Below are 18,770 nucleotides of genomic sequence, written 5' to 3'. Positions count from 1 at the left end.
TTCTGAATATAACTTTACCGATACACTAAGTTCAACAGTCGCTCTATAACAAACGCTAGAACGTCTAACGTGCTCGACAATACACACTCTCTGATTGCAGTTTTATTACTCATCGTTCGGTCACATTGTGACCATCTTATATATACCAGACTACCCCCCAATCTAGTAGTCTCCCGATAATTCCCGAAAGTTCGAGAAGGACGTGGCGTGATACTACTCACTGACGCAACAATATTAAGTTCTTCTGAACAGAATGTCATCGTACTAAAACACGAAACCGACATTAACAGAAGAAATATGAAACAATCAACAAGTACCTAGTCAAAACTATATATTTTTTATCATTATTTCCCCCAACATATCCAACTTTATCCAAATACTTCCACATACTTAAATTCATCTTTTTTTCTATCCAGCTATAAATAAATAATTTGTCAATTCACGCGTATTGATATTGTTACGTCTCCGTTTGTTAAATGATTTTCCGTAACTTTGTTCCGACGAAACTTTAGCGACACAAGTCCTTACTTAATAAAACTGGTTTATTCTTTCTGAATATAACTTTACCAATACACTTATTTTCAACAGTCGGTCTTTTACAAATGTTTTAACAACGAAATTAACTTCAACAATACTTCCTGACTGCAGTTCAATTACTCACTACCTACACACATATTGTCACGACCATCTTATATATACCAGACCACCCCCCAATCTAGTAAATGCTAGAGCACTCCCGAAGGAACGGGATAGTTCTAGAAAGCAGGTGGCGTGACACTAGTCACGTGACCTCGCTGACGCAACAATATGCACATGCATAAAGAGAGAACACAAAATAATCCTTACAGTACACAGAAAATGAAATAAACAATTTAAATGTACATTACATAAAACTTATGACGTTAATGAACAAATAGTCAACGATGTATTAAATGGAACACACTGAAAATATTTCATACATTCATAATATAACATAATATAATGTTTAGGCTATCGCATCCTCCCAACTAAACTAAAACTATTTAAAAAAATTGATTAAGAAACAAAATCTTAAAGCCAGCCCTTATCATTCATATAGCTATTAAAGTTTCTCTTAAACTCACTTAAATTTACGGACTCCACAACATCTGAAAGCAACTCATTTCAAAGGCCAAATACATTGTTAGAAAAATAAAACTGCCTTAGTTAAAGATGACTCCTACATTGCCAAAACTTAGTCAGATCTCTTCTAACTCTTTTTTTTTTTTTTTTAAGAAAAAACAGTTTGAAGGATATCAACCTCTCCCCGTATGACAACCCTGCCATTCCAGGCACAATTCTAGTGTCCCCTAGTTCTACTATTCTCACTGTTAAGTATGAAAAAAGATGATGCATCAACACTATCAATTCCCTTTACAATCTTAAACATCTCAGTCAGATCTCTTCTAACTCTTTTTTTTAAAGAAAAACAGTTTGATAGATATCAACCTCTCCTCGTATGACAACCTTTCCATCCCAGGCACAATTCTAGTAACTCTCCTCTGAAGCCTTTTCAACAATTCAATGTCCTTCCTAAGGTAAGAAGCCCAAGACTGAACACGATACTCCAAATGTGGCCTAACCAATGACCTATACGATAAAATTATAACTTCTTTAGACTTGTATTCAATATTTCTGTAGACACAACTTAAAATCCTTTTGGCCTACCACTAGCAACAGCACACTGCTTGGATGGCTTAAGAGACTGATCAACCATTACACCAAGATACCTTTATTTCATGACACTGTTAATGTTATTCCCGTCCAAATGACACTTATAATTCAAATTATGATAACCCATATGCATTATCTTGCATTTATTATAATTAAAATCAATTTGCCATTTAATTGCACAACTCACTAAATGATCTAAATCCTTTTGTAAATCAGCAGCATCCTCTTCACAGCTAGCAACACCCAACACCTCAACATTATCTGCAGATTTAAATAATTTATTGACCAATTCTCCATTTATGTCATTGGTGTAAATATAAAAAAGAAAAGGTCCTAATACTGAGCCCTGAGGTACGTCACCTGTAACATTAATTCAGTTTGACTAAACTCCATTTATAAAACCCTCTACTTTCTTCTATCCAGCCACTCTTCTATCCAATTTCCTAACTTATCTTCCAAACCTATAGAGCTCATTTTTTACAAGCCTTTTATATGGCACCCTGTTAAATAAACTATGTTTACACTTATATATAAAAAAATATATATATATAGTCTTTGAATGTGAAACATTTTTGAGGTAGTTCAAGTGCAAGTGTGGATTTTCTTTTCTATTTTATTACAAGGAATAGTATTAAAGAAGTTATTTTCTTTTCTTAATTTGAATCCAATTTTAGATCACATGTATATATTTCATAGATGGCAGTTGTTAGTCATAACCATCATGGCTGAAGTTAGTAACAGTAACAAGAATATCGAGTTGGTGTCAGCTGATCACGTTATAGAAGAAGGTGATACATCCGTTGATGAAAAGAAAAATGATGTAGAACTAGAAGAGAAACCAAAGGAAATTCATAATCCTTCAGATGCACCGCTGGCGTTAACAGAAAAAGTTAAAAGTAAGATTAATTCAGTATGGAAACGAAAATGAAACTAGTACTAGTATTACTACTAAAGTTAGTAATACTACAAGTAGTAATACCGATCAAAAGTTCAAAATATTTATTACTCTATGCCGAACCAGATCGTATTATTAATATAGGCCAAATTTATGAATATTTTTCAGTGTAAATTATCAGGGTTATGTATATATCCACTCAGATAATACTAGTAATAGTCAGATGTAGTCAAACATGATGAATTTAATAATTTCTAATTCTTTGGGTAAACTTAAGTTTTAATAAAATAAGAAACTTGACATACGTTTAACATCGTTTACATTTTGTCTTTTTGTTTTTGTTGTTGATGCCAAGCAATCCTTAAAGCTCATAATTTTAAAATTGAGTTAGATTTTTATATAGATCATTACTTCATGTTCTATAAGAAATTCATAAAATCTTTCTTAGCAGTTTGCATTGTACCTGTAGAATAACTGTTTTAATTGTCTGCATTTTTATTTTTATCCCAAAACATAATACTATCACTACCAAGTAAATTATATTGTTTTTTAATTTTTTCAAAAATCTGTTTTAATGTGATTTTATTTGTTTTTTAATTGTTGAATTATACTACAAGATTTATTAATTTCCTTTTTTGTAGGTAGGATTCAGTTAGGCAATTGACAAAAATGATTAATCAAACACACCACCAATGTAATTTTACAATTTATTGCAAGTTATATATTTACAAAATAAATGTCAAAATCTAAATCAAACTAATAAAGAAATTCTCAGCAAGTTACCCAATTTACACAAATACCCTCCAGAAAATTCACATATCTGTAGCTGTTAATCTTGTAATTGTCTCTAGTCTCTCCAAGTGCTGTTCTGCATAGATCATCTACACCAGGACAAATATTTCCATGAGAAGGGACAGTAATATTTTAGTACTTTCTCACATGTCACAGACAGAACAATACCATTACATTACAATCATCATCAATTTCTTGATATATTACCAGACTACTATAAAAATAATGAAATTAAGAAGCAGTTCAAGTGTTCAATATAGTTGTATTCCCTTTCTCATATAATATGCCACTCACCATTGTGGTGCCATTTTTCCATACAAATATTATAAATAATTGGCTGTTCACAATAATAATCCCCATATTCAAGTTTACTTCTTAGCTGCCGGATGGCCATAACCCTCTGCATCATGCAAGTCTTGTCTTACACCAATAAATGTAGCACAATATATACTAATTTTCCTCACACACACACTCATTGACTCATTACCAAATTATAACCAATGATTACTTACAACAAATAAATATGACTCACCACACCTTGCATCTTGGAGACTGCTCACTTGTGAGTACCATGCAAAAATTTATAATAAATACTCAAACCTTTTACTCTATGTATACAAGAATAAACCCAACTTTGTTCTGTAAATACAAACATAATAATAACTGCATATAAACAAACACAGGAAATTTCCTTAGAAATCATATAAACAAATGTGATAATGAACATACAGTACAATGATTTTAATAACTTGTTCACCAAATAAAGTTACATTGCAAAATTTACAAAACATAATGTCACCTTGTGACACTGACTAGGATCAGGTAATCCCATCTTTTTTCCATCGCTTCTTGGGTTATCCAGACATGTGTCTTCTACTTTCACTTTGTCTAGTTAGGGTACCTTGTTGCTTGTCAATCACGCGAGTCTGTTCTTTCTGCACAGTGCTTTCCTCTTTTATATCTCTCCTTCCCTTTTCATCAACGCGTCTTTTACTTACTCAATTTCTTTGTTATATGTCCACACCTCACCTTCTTTTAGAAGTTGTATGTTATGACCCTACTGAGGAAAGTTGTACATACCTGTTTTATACTTTGGCTTTGTTTTTCTTCACCCATCCTATCCCACTTCATGTACTTTTCTTTATTTCTAGTATGTATAATGTACTTCATTAGGATGCCTTATTTTCTGACATTGGCCTCCGACCACTTTTCTCTCAGGAACCTTCATGTTGCACCCTTTTTTGTAATGAGGTTTTTGGAGATGTTTCTTATACTTTGGAACATTAAGCTAATGCTGCTTGTCTCTACCACTTTTTTCCAGCAATTCTCCTTTCCTATCTCCAGTTCTTATGCACCTCTATTGGGCCTTTATAATCCATTGTCCTCTTTGGATTGGAACCTCTGTTTAGTCCTTTCTTCTATATTATCTTTCTCTTAAGAAATGTTCTTTTCTTACTTTTTGGAAGACATTGCTTTGATATTCTTGTTTTAGATGCCTTCTGCACTCTTTCTCATGGGGACAGGTAAAAGTTATTTCTAGAACACTTCCCAAGACTTGGACTGCTCAGGAGGTTGATCAGATGTTTTCTTCACTCACCCTCCCTTTAACTTTTTCTCTGTATGATAGCTCAGACTCCAATCAACTACTTTGTCCTGTGGAAGCAGTACGAAGTTACTTTGCTCAAACAGCTACTTTTAGAAACAATCAAAACTGTCTTTTTCTGCAGTGGGATTTCTTTAATTCTCAAATTTATATCCTTCCACTTTGACTGGATGAGTTAAGCAACTCATTCAGCTTGCCCATTTCTCCACAGGAGGTGAAACATATTTTTAATATCGCTTCCCATCAAGTTTCTCATCTCTTGGCTTCTTTTGCCTCTGGCCATTGGCATCTCTTGATGAAATCTTAAAGCTAGGGACATGGATGACCCGAGACATTTTCGTGTTATGTTACTTACATCACATTGAGGTTTCATCAGCCTTTGGGTTTTGTTTCCTTCCAGTCAACAACTTATAATCTTTCCAGAGCTTTTAAAGAGGTATTGTTCATTAAAAAAACAAGTACAGACAAAATGCAGGAACCCACTGGGTGACTGATGTTGCTTCACAGGGATTACTTCTCTATTCAATAACCTGCATTGAGTGAGAAATAACAGAAATTGTTCAGCCAATCTGTCTCTGCTCAATGTTAGAGCTGGTTGGTAAAATCAACTATCTAAGAGCATCAATCTGGTTTACAGAGCTTGACTTATAACCTTTATAATCCATAGTGTCTTTGTGTTTCTTCAATCTGGATTACAAAACTTAACCTGTATTTCTTATAACCTGTAGTGTATCCTTGCTTCAGTCTGGTTTATGAAGATTGACTTACACTTTTCTAAGCTGTATATCTTCCGTCAGATTTCTGTTTTTGCTGGTGAGGAGAAACGACCTTGACTAATGTATTTAGATAATATATTTACAGTTTTATTCAGTTATTTGTATTATCATCTTATCCAAGGTTAAAGTTAGAAAATTATTTTCTTCAGTTGATATTCTTTTGAAAGCCACGGCTGATGCTCCAATCATGAAAAGAAAGAAATGGGCAGTAGATCCTTGTAAAAAGATTGGATGGATTATTGAATTCATTCGGAGATATTTAAAACTGGATCCTTCAGAATCACTAGTAAGTTTACTTCACCATTCAGTTTTTTTGTGAATTTTAACTTTATTTATGCACTAAAGCTTAGAAAAAAAGGCAAGAACATTTTTTTCAACTATTATAGATAATTTGTACAATTATAACATCGATTATGAACTTTTTTGTAGTAAAATACTTTAATGTTTGAAAGTATCTTGTTATATATCTCCTGTTTATATTGATATGATACACAATTATTTAGTTCACCAATTTTATTGTTTGTAGGAACATTTATAATATTAAATGACATGCACTTCTTTATTAAATAAAGTTTATTTTCTGTCTAGTTTTTATATGTAAATCAGGCGTTTGCCCCTTCACCAGACCAGGAAGTAAGAAATTTGTATGAGGTAAGAAATACAAGAATACTGTTGTAAAAATTAACGTAAGCTTCTTTTTCTGTACAATTAAGAAATAGACATTTTATATTTATCTTTACACATTGTCATTTGTTGTAAATTAATTAGTAAAGTAACTGATGTTTTATCTTCTCTGTCTGCTGGCTATAGTGTAGATGTTGTCATTTAATGAGTAAACTTACTGATGTTTTGTCTTCTCTGTCTGCTGGATGTAGTTGTTTAGATCTTGTAAGTTAATCAATAAAGTTACTATCTGTGTTATGATCTTATACCAAGTTGATTTAGTTAAAAAGCTAAATGAAACCCTCAAGTGTTGTTCCCAGGTTCTGTAAAATTTCTATCATGTAGTAGTTTTGTTAAGCATTAGTGAATTAATGGAATGACACATCACATAAGTATTTGTATTACAGTAGTGTTGATGATATAACTTTCTTTTCTTTCTCCAGTGCTTTGGTGCTGATGGAAAACTTGTCCTTCATTATGCTAAGACACAAGCTTGGGGTTAATGATGTTTACCCTAAGTCCTACACAGGAATGTATATGAATATAATTATTTACTTTTGTATCTTTAAGTCATGTAAATATTGAAATTAATAAATTCCGTTGCTTATGTATAAGAAAGTTTTATTAATTGCAATTACTGTCATCTGCAAAAAATAAAAAATAATTGTGACTTTGTTGCTGTAAAATTGTTCTTGACAATTTTTAAGCACAAAATAATAGTCTTGAACTTTGACTTTTTAATATTTAAAAGAATAAGGTTATGAGAGTATTCATTTAAAATTGTCACAACTTTTGTTATATAGAACTGTTAACAGAAACATTCCTACATGACCTTCAACATATATGGTGGCATGATACTTTTAACTGATCTAGCAATGGAACAGGTCTAGTCTCAGTCTTTTTGTGATGTTTTATCAGTACACAGTTTTAAAGTAAAGCTTGACTCTTGGCTGTAAGGGTTTATTTGTTCAGTTCTGTATAAACTTTAATGATATTTTTAGTGTGATTACTTAAGTTTTGTTGGATTTAAAACAGATTCACATCAGTTTGTGAACATCATCTTTTTTTTTCTTGCCTTTGAGGGAAGCAGAATTATATTGTCTGTTTATCATTTCTGCTTCTGCAGAACTCCATTATTAATACACCTGGTTTGTTTGTCATGGAACATTATCAGCTGTTCCATAAATGCCTCTTTCTGCATATCGTTTCAAGTATGCACATTTTTTGGATTGACACTTGACTTGGACATTCTAACCACTTACAGTTCAGTGTTTTAATGTCCCTTTGAAAGCTGTGTTTGAATGATCAAACACAATTACAGTAGTATTTATTTTTAGATGGATACATTTTCTACGTCTTTCCAATGTTCAGTTTTTACCTTAAGATCAAAGCTACTGCAATTGAAAAATAACTCACTAGGAACATCTGTAGCTCAAAATGACAAATTAGTATTCCTACTGTTTAGCCAGAACTAAGTTCCATATTTTAATTCAGGTTTGTTTTTGTTATAGGTACATTTTCATAAATCAAAACATTCAAAATACAAGTAAAATTTATTTATTTTTTGTCAACAATTAAAGAATTTTTACCACAATTCTGCACAAAGTTTCTTGTTAGCTCCAATACACATCATGTGTAAAAAAATAATAATTTACGAAGACTGCCTAATTTTTATATATAAATTAAATAAATCAAAACACGAACATACAATATTGTGTTATTTAATCATCATTCTATCCAGAATCTGTGAACAACTCCTTGTTCTTGTCAAATATTAAGTAAACCATGATTTTTTAATATGGCAATGTATAAGTAATTAAAGCTATTAAGGCAGTTGCCATCCATTCAACAAAGTTTCATCATGAATACTCTGCATAAACAATCTATCAAAGAATAGCTATTAAGCTAACATGCCTTTTTGTCAGACTTGCTTACACATGCTCTCTCAGGAAATTATGACCATCAAGAAGCATTTCTTATAATGTTAAATTTATGATACAATATTTAATTCATGTTAAATCTGTAAATTTTTGTATTTAAACTGCACTTCATATAAAGAAATTTCATTAGCAATGGGTGAGTATTATCAAAACAAAACTAACAAGCTTTGAGTAAGTCTTGTACTAATTACACTAATGAATAAATATGCTCTACTCAGTACTGGTATGAGGCCTAATTATAACAACACCTGAAAGTTTTTTTTTTTTACATTCTTACTTGGTATGTGTAAAGTTTTGCAAAAATACTGCACACATGGTCAATTTTTGATTAAATAACTATTCGTGATGTATTCGGCAATGTTGCAGTTTTATGTCTCTAATGAAATCCAACAGGGTTAGTGAGAACAAGCTCAGTGATGAACAGAGTTTTCATGTTTCATTAAGGACTAACTTGATCAATGTGACAGGGTTAGTGAGAACAAAGCTCAGTGATGAACAGAGTTTTCATGTTTCATTAAGGACTAACTTGATCAATGTGACAGGGTTAATGTACACAGTCAATTTCTTAACTAGATGGACATCAGAGTAAGGAAACCAGTAGTTTAAGAATCATTGTAATGGTAAAAGATTTCTTAAAAATGATATTTTGATTTGTTCATACAAAACATTAAAATACATTAAAAATATCTTTCAGCTCACACTATTTTTTTATTGTTCTGACATGTCTGTTAATTCTGCTAATGAACAAGTTCTTACCTTCCTAGAATCTGGATCACTTTTGAAGTTGATATGACATGAAGTACTTCTATTGTTTATAGGGTTATGAGTGGAAAATGCTGAAACCCCACTGTGGTTCAGGAGCAAATACAATAGAATATATTGGTTCTTTCATTATTATTCAATCCAATTTGTTTTCCACTATTAAAAAAAATTACTCTTTAATTACCAATGTAGTGGTCCCCAATGGGCCACACTTCAGAAGATGTCTATACAGACTTGGCCTGAGCTTTTTGGAAATGACAGGTTTGTTTACTCTTGAGTATTATAATGATTAACAGTGCAATATATAATCATAGTGTAGACCACCAGTCATGCTTTCATGGGCTACCTATTGGGGACCATTGATATAATACAATTTAATAAGAAAATAATTGATGAATGACCTACCCCCTCAACTTTGAAGAATCTCAAGGTCAGAATTCTGAAGAAAGAGGGAGAAGTCACATCCCCATTAATAATATATGTTAATAATTTGCTGTGACCTTAAATTTACATAATAACCCTTGTCATAGATTTCATTTGGAAGGAAAGTAGGGACTCTTGTTTCCAGTTGGAGATGCTGATCCTAATCTTTCTTCCACAACATCAGCAGAATTCATATTCTCTACCATAGGGTGCATGTTCTTCCATAGTTCGTATATCTGTTGTAGAAAAACATTACATATAAAGAAACAAAGCACAAAAATGTCTGATCTCCCTCATATTCAACACATATCGATAGTCTAGTGTGTTGATACATCTCATTATTAGTCTGGTATATTCTTTCATTGGTAGTGACTATAAACCTGAAGAATTATGTAAAACATTGTGTTAAAACTGTCAGGACTATGAACAAAATATTAAATAGTTTTGTTTTGAGTTTACTTACTGATTACAAGCTAAAACAGGTACGATGTTTCAATCACTGGTGCGATCATTCTCAAGTATGCAAGTTAACCTGTGTACTTGAGAATAATCACACTAGTGATTGAAACATCGTACCTGTTCTAAAAATATTCTGTAAAAACTGTAACTCCTAATAAAATATTAAATAACTTAGTAATGTTTAATAGAAGTGAAAATGATTTGTTTTTATAATTTACCTTATAGTGTTTGATTGTCTCCAGTTCTATTAAGGAGTGTAACATCTCACCAACTATATTCATGTAACAATGAACAAGTTGTGTTTCCATAGAGATGCAGTGGAGTGCAAAATGTTTCCTCCTCTCCTGTTGTTCTCCCTCCTAAAAATGAAAGTAATTTTTTACTATTTCAAATTAACTCTTTTCTTATTGGTGCATATCTTACAGGTTTTGAGTGCACCAGTGTAAAAATGATATTTCTAACTATTTTATCAATGTTTTACTCAAAACTATTTTAGAATTGACTTTGTGTCATTTTGAAAGAGTTATTTAGTATATTTCCCATATAAAAATGTAAAAAATTGTTCAAACTTGTATTTCTGCATAGCTCCAAGGAGTCTTTTCTGAAAAACATTTTCTGCCCATCCCAAAGCATAGGTTTTTATTTGCTAAGAAATTATCATTCATTGAGAATACAATTAATCAGGTCTCATCTCTCTAGTGACCTTCCTTCTCTAAAGATTTATTATTATAGGACAATGTCCACATCAATTTTGTGAGGTCATAAAGGGTGGGAACAACTACTAATGAAGAACAGCTATCCGTTGGGCAGATCAGGTATTTATGCCAGAGTTGAGTGAATAAAGTGGAGCAAGGAGTATTTAATGGTTTCATGAGAAAGTGATTAGATGGAGCTCCTGCACTAAAAACAACAATCTAGCGAGAGTTTAGAAGATCTGGGAATTTTTTATAGTTTCTTTAGACATTCCTGAAAAGTTGTTCATGTGAAATTATATTTGCCATTTTCTTCTATTAAAAACTTAAAGTGAATCAAATCCATATTTATTGTATGTTGTTAAGTTTATCATATTCAAACAAAGTATATTTATTAGATATAAACTGATTTTGAAAAATAACATTTTTGGCAAAAATATTGTTCTCTAGTTTATTCTGCCATTATTTTGAAAGATCAAGTCTTAAGTCTGTTTTCAGAATTTCTAGCCACAAATGGTAACTATTGCAACTTGCAAGATAAAGCTTCAAAAGAAATATGTTAATGAAAATCAATCTACTGACTGGATATATAACATAGAACTTGTTAATAAAAAGGTTGAAATTCTAAAATAAAATATGAATTTTAAAAGTCCAAGCTCTATAGTAGTCAGTAACTTTGTGTTAAATTTCATGCCTTTTGGTTAAGTATTTCCGTTATAAGTTGGAAAAAATCAAGGGATATTAGTGAACCAATCCAGTCCACAAACAATTAAAACATTTTTTTTTACTGGAATTAAGAATATCCCAGGCTCTTAAAATGTATGTTTCAAATAACAAGAAACCCAACCTGTGGAGCAGACAGGTCACTTGATGACTTTCTCTTCATTTTGTTAATGCTATTGTCATAGCGATCATGTAACTCCTGTAAAGCAAAATTAACATGGTTGTGCCTTAAATATTAAACACAATAAATGGTATTTTTTTATCAGTTAGTCTTAGAAACATGGTAGTGCTTCAATATTAAACAAAATAAATGGGATTTTTATCAGTTAGTCTTAGAAACATGGTAGTGATTCAATATTAAACAAAACAAATGGGATTTCTATCAGTTAGTCTTACAAACATGGTAGTGCTTCAATATTAAACAAAACAAATGGGATTTCTATCAGTTAGTCTTACAAACATGGTAGTGATTCAATATTAAACAAAATAAATGGGATTTTTATCGATTAGTCTTAGAAACATGGTAGTGCTTCAATATTAAACAAAATAAATGAGATTTTTATCAGTTAGTATTTAATATTGAATCACTACCATGTTTCTAAGACTAACTGATAAAAATCCCATTTGTTTAATATTGAAGCACTACCATGTTTCTAAGACTAACTGATAAAAATCTCATTTATTTTGTTTAATATTGAAGCACTACCATGTTTCTAAGACTAATCGATAAAAATCCCATTTATTTTGTTTAATATTGAAGCACTACCATGTTTCTAACAAAATAAATGGGATTTCTATCAGTTAGTCTTACAAACATGGTAGTGCTTCAATATTAAACAAAACAAATGGGATTTTTATCAGTTAGTCTTAGAAACATGGTAGTGCTTCAATATTAAACAAAATGGGATTTTTTATGAATCAGTTAGTCTTAGAAACATGGTAGTGATTCAATATTAAACAAAATAAATGGGATTTTTATCGGTTAGTCTTAGAAACATGGTAGTGCTTCAATATTAAAAAAATGGGATTTTTTATGAATCAGTCTTACAACATTTGTTTTAATGATTTATAGTAAATTTAGTAATTATTTATAGTTAATATTTTCAACACACAAACTCTACATAAATGTTGATAAACTTTTTAACTCTGAGTTGTTTTTCAGTAGTCCATGTGTAATAATAGTAAGATGTTACAAACCTTTTAACTAAACACTTCCAGAAGTGTTAAATGATAATATTAGAATCCTAAATTTTGGCACTAAACACTAGAAATCAGTGTTTATTATACAAATATTCCATCTTTACTTTATAATTAAACACAAACATTCAATTATTGTTCATGATATACATCTTTCATCTTTATCATCAGAAAAAATGTACATTTATTGTTTCTACGTATCAATCCTTACTTTGTATGCACTTAGAAGATCCAAGAACAAATTCAGCTTTTCAACAACATCCTCATCTTCCTGCTTCGACTTTCAAATAAAGAGAAATGTTTTTAGTAGGTACCTTGCTTTGCTCATAATTACTCATAGTACAAAAGAGCATTAAAGAGACTCCACGTACACATTCAAGTAGAACTGTACTTACAATTGATATCTGTTACTTAGAGAAATATAAAGAAGCTTAGAACGTTATAGTACAGTTTTAGTAGTCACAAGTGCAAAAATATACAATACATGATGTTATTTTAACTTTATTTTCAACTTTTGTTTTTTCTAACAGTCTTGAACTAACTGTTAAAGTTACTTTTAGATGGTTCCAAATACTTCTTAAAGAGTTTGTTTGTGTGTAGATATACATCCAAACTGGAGTGTTTATATTCTGTAGTAATGATAGAAAGATAAGTGCTTAAGCATTACAGCCCCTTCTTCCACCATCAACATGATAATCCTTGTTATCAACTGATGTATTGCAGGAAGCTTCTTTGAAATACACTGAGATTAATATTATTCTCCCCCCCCCTCTAGGCTCTAGATTCTTTTCAAATTACATCACCCTTTCTGGAACAATGACTACTGAGGGCTTGTTTGAGAAACTCGGAGACACAGAAATCCATGTATCTAAATGGTATAGCATAAATTATTATTTGTACTAGCATACTGATTTGGACTTGTGGCTGAATACATCCAACTTATACAAAGGTGGTATTTCCTCACATTACAGTGATGTCTATATTTTAGCATGATAGTATGCAAAATTCACTTTGGCATTATTGCACGCTAACTTTCCATTATATCTTCAGTCTGCATCTACCACTTTTGAAATGTTATATCAGTGGCAAAATGGTAAATTTCCCCTATTTTTCAAACAATTAAATGCATATTTTATCAAATGTGATGACATGCATAGCTGCAAGAGACCACTGTGTTCTTTTGTTACTTTCTGTGTTGTGTTCAATGTGAGTAAGTGGTAGTGGTTGTGGGGCACCCTGTTTGATGGAAACACACCTTCCCTTATTTATCATCACAGTTTAAGACTACATGTGTTCCTTTGTTCTAAATGTCAAACATGTTCTTTCTTGGATGTTTTTAATAACATAATATTCTGTAACGTAACCCTCCTATTAATTTCACATCAGAACATTCGGTAACGTAACCCTCCTATTAATTTCACATCAGAACATTCGGTAACGTAACCCTCCTATTAATTCCACATCAGAACATTTGGTAATGTAACCCTCCTATTAATTTCACATCAGAACATTCGGTAATGTAACCCCCGTTAACTTCACATCAGAACATTCTGTAATCTAAACCCCTATTAACTTCACATCAGAATATATATATACATAATGACTACAAGCAGTATAAAATAAAGGACGTCTTAAAAATTTATCTTTAAGCAAGGGTATCACTTGTTAATTTTAAACATTGTATGATGAAAGAATGTCACAGATCACTTCTGATCATTTATTCATGTAGGAGCAACAGAATATTTATTCAAAATGTCATAGGTCTCTTTAGTAACTTGTCTTTAACCACATGTTAAGTAATGCATACAAATTGTGGACATGTTCACAGAACTGTCATACTACTAACTAGGAAGCTAGAACTTAAAGTGATTCGATCTGATTTATACACAGTAAAAACTCACATGTTCAGCTAGTGCATTAGAAATAGGAGGAAACATAGGATGAAGGGATTTAAAACCTTTCTTCAAATGATTCCATGTTTCATTTCCACCTGAACTCCACTCTGAGTCAGTATTGGCCATGTCGGCAAGCCAGCTGAAACACAGTTTTGATATTAGCAGCTAGTACTATAATGTAAACAATGTTGTTAAAGTAATGAATTGTTTAAAAACTACTTCCAAGAGTATCTTCTTTCAAGATGTGAAACACAACACAACCGTAAGCTGTAAAAGTATCAAGGAAACTTTTAAAGTTAACACAATTGAAATCTTTGAGTCATTTTATTTAGAGAACATTAAAATGTGTGTAGAATAGTGTTAAACCACAAAACGTTTTATCTGTCATTTTGAATCTGTGACAAATATTCTTAAAAAATGTAACAGATTTTTCATGTAATCTCGATTAACTCATCTAAAATTAATGGTTTCAGTGATAGAACACAATAGTCAATATACAGTTTTGCTTTCTCTACTATTCTATTTCCCTTTCTTTCTTCTCATTTTCCTCCCCAATTTGGGCTATTTTTTTTTCCTTTCCATGATCCCAAATTCTTACAGAATGTTTAAAATATCAAAATTATTCCCAAATTATTTGGACACTTACTCAGAAGACTATTTACCCTGTCCTGACTTACATAGCATTCTATTATACACAGCATTCTACTATTCACACAACAACATTGTTTTAAGTGTCATTCTGATTTGTACATTATTTTAAGTGTTTGTCTAACATGTACACTGTTCTACTTTACAAACCCAAAACACTACTTACAATAAAAAGTTTCTACAAAGTGTACAAACCTCAACTCTCTTCCAAATGTCAGCATGTCCACAGCACCCTCTAGTGTTTGTTCTTTAATACTGTCTGCAGCATCTCTGAGCTTACTGACACTGGAGTGTACGTGTTTCATCAGGTCACGAGCTAGTCTGGATTGTGTAGGTGTGTCAAGGGGATCCAACTCCTGTAAGATACTCAAAGATGAAGTTAAAAGCTTTCACTTGACAAAATCAAAATACTGGCATAACTTTTTCATCCAAAAACATTATTATCTCACCACCAGCTAAAGTTAGAATTCCTAGTGATATTAACTTTAGTAATCACTTATTGATATAGTTTGTTTTTTTAATTTAAGAGTAAAACAAAATCTAAAATATGTTTATATGTAAACAGTCTAGTTTCGTGCATTAACTTTTAGTGAAAACATTCCAAGGCATAATATACTGATTTCTGACAAGTTAATAATTCATGCAAGATAATAACCAGCTTAACTAGCTTAAAGTGAATATTATTACTGTACATTGATACATAACACAACAACACCCACTTTATGCTATAACTGAACTTACCCTTTGTTCTAGTGTACATTGATACATAACACAACACCCACTTTATACTATAACCGAACTTACCCTTTGTTCTAGTGTACACACCCACTTTATACTATAACTGAACTTACCCTTTGTTCTAGTGTACATTGATACATAACACAACACCCACTTTATGCTATAACTGAACTTACCCTTTGTTCTAGTGTACATTGATACATAACAATACATCTGCTTTCAGCTACAATTACAGTCTTCAGTTCTAACAATTTAGTGATGAAATGAATGCTTTTTCTAAGCTGGCAAAGCGTGTTTATAATTAAATGTATTTTTCGTATGACACTAGTAGTTGGCTTATTATAGTTTTTAACACTACATTCATTATTCAGTCCCTTATGATTTTTCAGAAGAACAGTATTTCAATCACATCATATCTGCCACATCCAACATCTTCTTAAACCTTAAGGGACTGAATAATGAGTTTAGAGTTCAAAACATAAGCCTAATATTAATATCTTATGAAAAACACAATTGTTAATAACATTCTTTAGGACTACAAATTAATAAAATTAATGTTCCTATAATTCACAGTAGCACAATAAATATTCTTGACATTCTACCAGAATTCACAGTAATGTAATAAATAATCCCAACATTCTACCATACTTCACAGTAGTACAATAAATATTCCTGGTATTCTACAGAGGTTGAGTATGTTATAATAAATTAATTTTGGAACATTTTTGCATTGTATGTTATCGTTTTTGGTCATTCTGATGACCTTGCTTTTTTATAACAATCCTACAGCATAGTATCCATTGAAAAAAGATCTGTCATGAATAAAGTACACCACTCCTCCTTGTATGTTCTCCATAATCCATCTAGTGTATGAGGACAACAATTTTCCAATGCCCATTTCAACAGTCCAGATTCACAGAAATCCACAGGTGCTTCATTTGATGACTTGAGTACCTCTTTGTATGGAATAGCATGAATACCTATTTCATCCTCCAGCTACCCGAGGTCTTCAAAGGTTCAATGGATATGTCATGGAAGCAACTTATGTACACATTCTGTGGCACTCTTCTAGATAGATGTTTTTCTTGATTATGTTTTGCTACTGACCTTTGTATTCATGAATTCTCATCTGTTACAAAATGCAGCACTTTGTTTACCACAACTGAGTTACATCTGTTAACAGGTCTCTTTCTGGATGGTCCTGATGCTCCAAGTTGATCCATATTCCTTTTTTTCCAATGCCATTAAGAACAAGGAATATCCCCATCTTTAAAATTCTAAATCCCTGATCTGAACATATTTTTTATGACCTGAGTGTATCAATACATTGTCAGAATGAGCTGTTACATACTCTTCCGAAAAAGAGAGAGCAATTTTTTGTGGCATTACACTATCTAAGAAATGCCACACAATGTCAAAATGTATTTCTGATACATGACAGTACACTGCAACTTTATATCATCTGTGGTTGTCACATGACTTGCTGATTTGCATATTCAAAATAATTTTAATATAATATATGGTTTCACTGTGAGTAACCTTACATGTAGCATTAATAATATTCTTTTTGTAATAAAAGAGCTGAAAAAAAGATAACATAAATTACCACATAAAAAACAAAAGAATCTTACTTCAACTGTTTGAGCTAGCCTATTAGTAGAAAACTCATCAGGTGCAGAACGAAATTGTTCCTTAAGATTATGTTGGACATCCTGAAAAGTATTAGTCACATTATTTAGAATCAGCAACATATAATCTAACATTTTTTTCCTAAGCAAATAAGATTATTGATCAATTTCATATTACTACAGTAATTATCTTCATATTAAATATTTCCATGTTAGTCAACTAATGATACTAGTTTTCTATAAGTTTAACTTAACATTAAGCTTTATGAACCTTCATTTTCTTAACTTGATGATGGTTAACCAAATGCAATGTTTAGTTAGACTTTCTTAGTCATTACTAACCTTCACTCATTTCTCATGTCCCTTTAAGAGAATATTGGTCTTATCTTACAACAGTCATTATTTCACTTTATTATCACTCACTATCCCCAGGATTATCTTATATCAGTTGTTACCATACTTTTCATTCCTTCAGTTCTCTCATACAACAATAGAATATAAAACTTGAGAATTCACTTACCCTACCTAAGAATGTAAGAAAGAAATGAATAAGTGGGTCCTCAGAAATATTTGGATGTCTAACTACTAGTGTCAAGAACCTCTTCAGAGCTTTTCGTCGTTCTTCAATAAAGTGAGCATCAGCTGCTTGTTTAGAGTTAGTATGAACATAATATAGATATTTAATTGATGCAACGTTTGATGTTACCAAATGCATATTTTAGTTGTTTAATAAATACACTTTAAATCTATAAGACAAATTATCTTGTTACAGTCTCAACTTTTTTTTAAAACTAAATACATATATTTACTGAGATTTAGAATATTTGAAAATGAAATTATTTCGAGATAGATGCAATTTGCTAAAAACTTTTGTCTTGAATGACTTTAAAACAATTATACATTTCTGCATTGTAAAACATGGACAGTGACTCGTGCCTTGTGTGTTGTCCAACATCGTGACACAGATATTATAAACATAAGTCACAGTGTTGGAAAACATGAACAGTGACTCGTGCCTTGTGTGTTGTCCAACATCGTGACACAGATATTATAGACATGAGTCACAGTGTTGGAAAACATGAACAGTGACTCGTGCCTTGTGTGTTGTCCAACATGGTGACACAGATATTATAGACATGAGTCACAGTGTTGTAAAACATGGACAGTGACTCGTGCCTTGTGTGTTGTCCAACATGGTGACACAGATATTATAAACATGAGTCACAGTGTTGTAAAACATGGAC

The 18,770-nt window shown here is 31.5% G+C and overlaps 2 protein-coding genes across 8 annotated transcripts in view; one reads left to right on the top strand and one right to left on the bottom strand.

The window, feature by feature from the left end:
- The first annotated feature begins 2,409 nt into the window (after nucleotides 1–2,409).
- On the top strand, nucleotides 2,410–7,901 carry LOC106473005 (autophagy protein 12-like). Its single transcript, XM_013933678.2, has 4 exons — nucleotides 2,410–2,588; nucleotides 5,908–6,044; nucleotides 6,347–6,409; nucleotides 6,865–7,901. The coding sequence occupies exons 1-4, from the start codon at nucleotides 2,414–2,416 to the stop codon at nucleotides 6,922–6,924; spliced, it is 435 nt and encodes a 144-aa protein (XP_013789132.1). The 5' UTR covers nucleotides 2,410–2,413; the 3' UTR covers nucleotides 6,925–7,901.
- LOC106473006 (sorting nexin-8-like) overlaps nucleotides 3,281–18,770 on the bottom strand; it is a 21,129-nt gene continuing 5,639 nt past the window's right edge. The window contains exons 8-16 of one of the 7 annotated variants that reach the window (XR_002613570.1): nucleotides 18,047–18,171; nucleotides 17,530–17,610; nucleotides 15,356–15,516; nucleotides 14,519–14,651; nucleotides 12,829–12,897; nucleotides 11,545–11,619; nucleotides 10,224–10,364; nucleotides 9,118–9,782; nucleotides 3,281–5,792 (exon numbers count right to left, since the gene is read on the bottom strand). Coding sequence is in view for 5 of the 7 variants with exons in the window: in XM_022401509.1 (XP_022257217.1) it covers nucleotides 9,657–9,782; nucleotides 10,224–10,364; nucleotides 11,545–11,619; nucleotides 12,829–12,897; nucleotides 14,519–14,651; nucleotides 15,356–15,516; nucleotides 17,530–17,610; nucleotides 18,047–18,171 (911 nt within the window). In the remaining 2 variants the exon portion in view is untranslated. Of the gene's footprint in view, nucleotides 5,793–7,962; nucleotides 9,783–10,223; nucleotides 10,365–11,544; nucleotides 11,620–12,828; nucleotides 12,898–14,518; nucleotides 14,652–15,355; nucleotides 15,517–17,529; nucleotides 17,611–18,046; nucleotides 18,172–18,770 lie in introns of those variants that run through there. The other 6 variants (XR_002613571.1, XM_022401509.1, XM_013933679.2 and 3 more) reach the window with 6 other exon arrangements.

The sequence above is a fragment of the Limulus polyphemus genome, unplaced genomic scaffold, assembly GCF_000517525.1.
Source record: "Limulus polyphemus unplaced genomic scaffold, Limulus_polyphemus-2.1.2 Scaffold5804, whole genome shotgun sequence".
NCBI lineage: Eukaryota > Metazoa > Arthropoda > Merostomata > Xiphosura > Limulidae > Limulus > Limulus polyphemus.
This window is presented reverse-complemented; position numbering and strand designations above follow the sequence as displayed.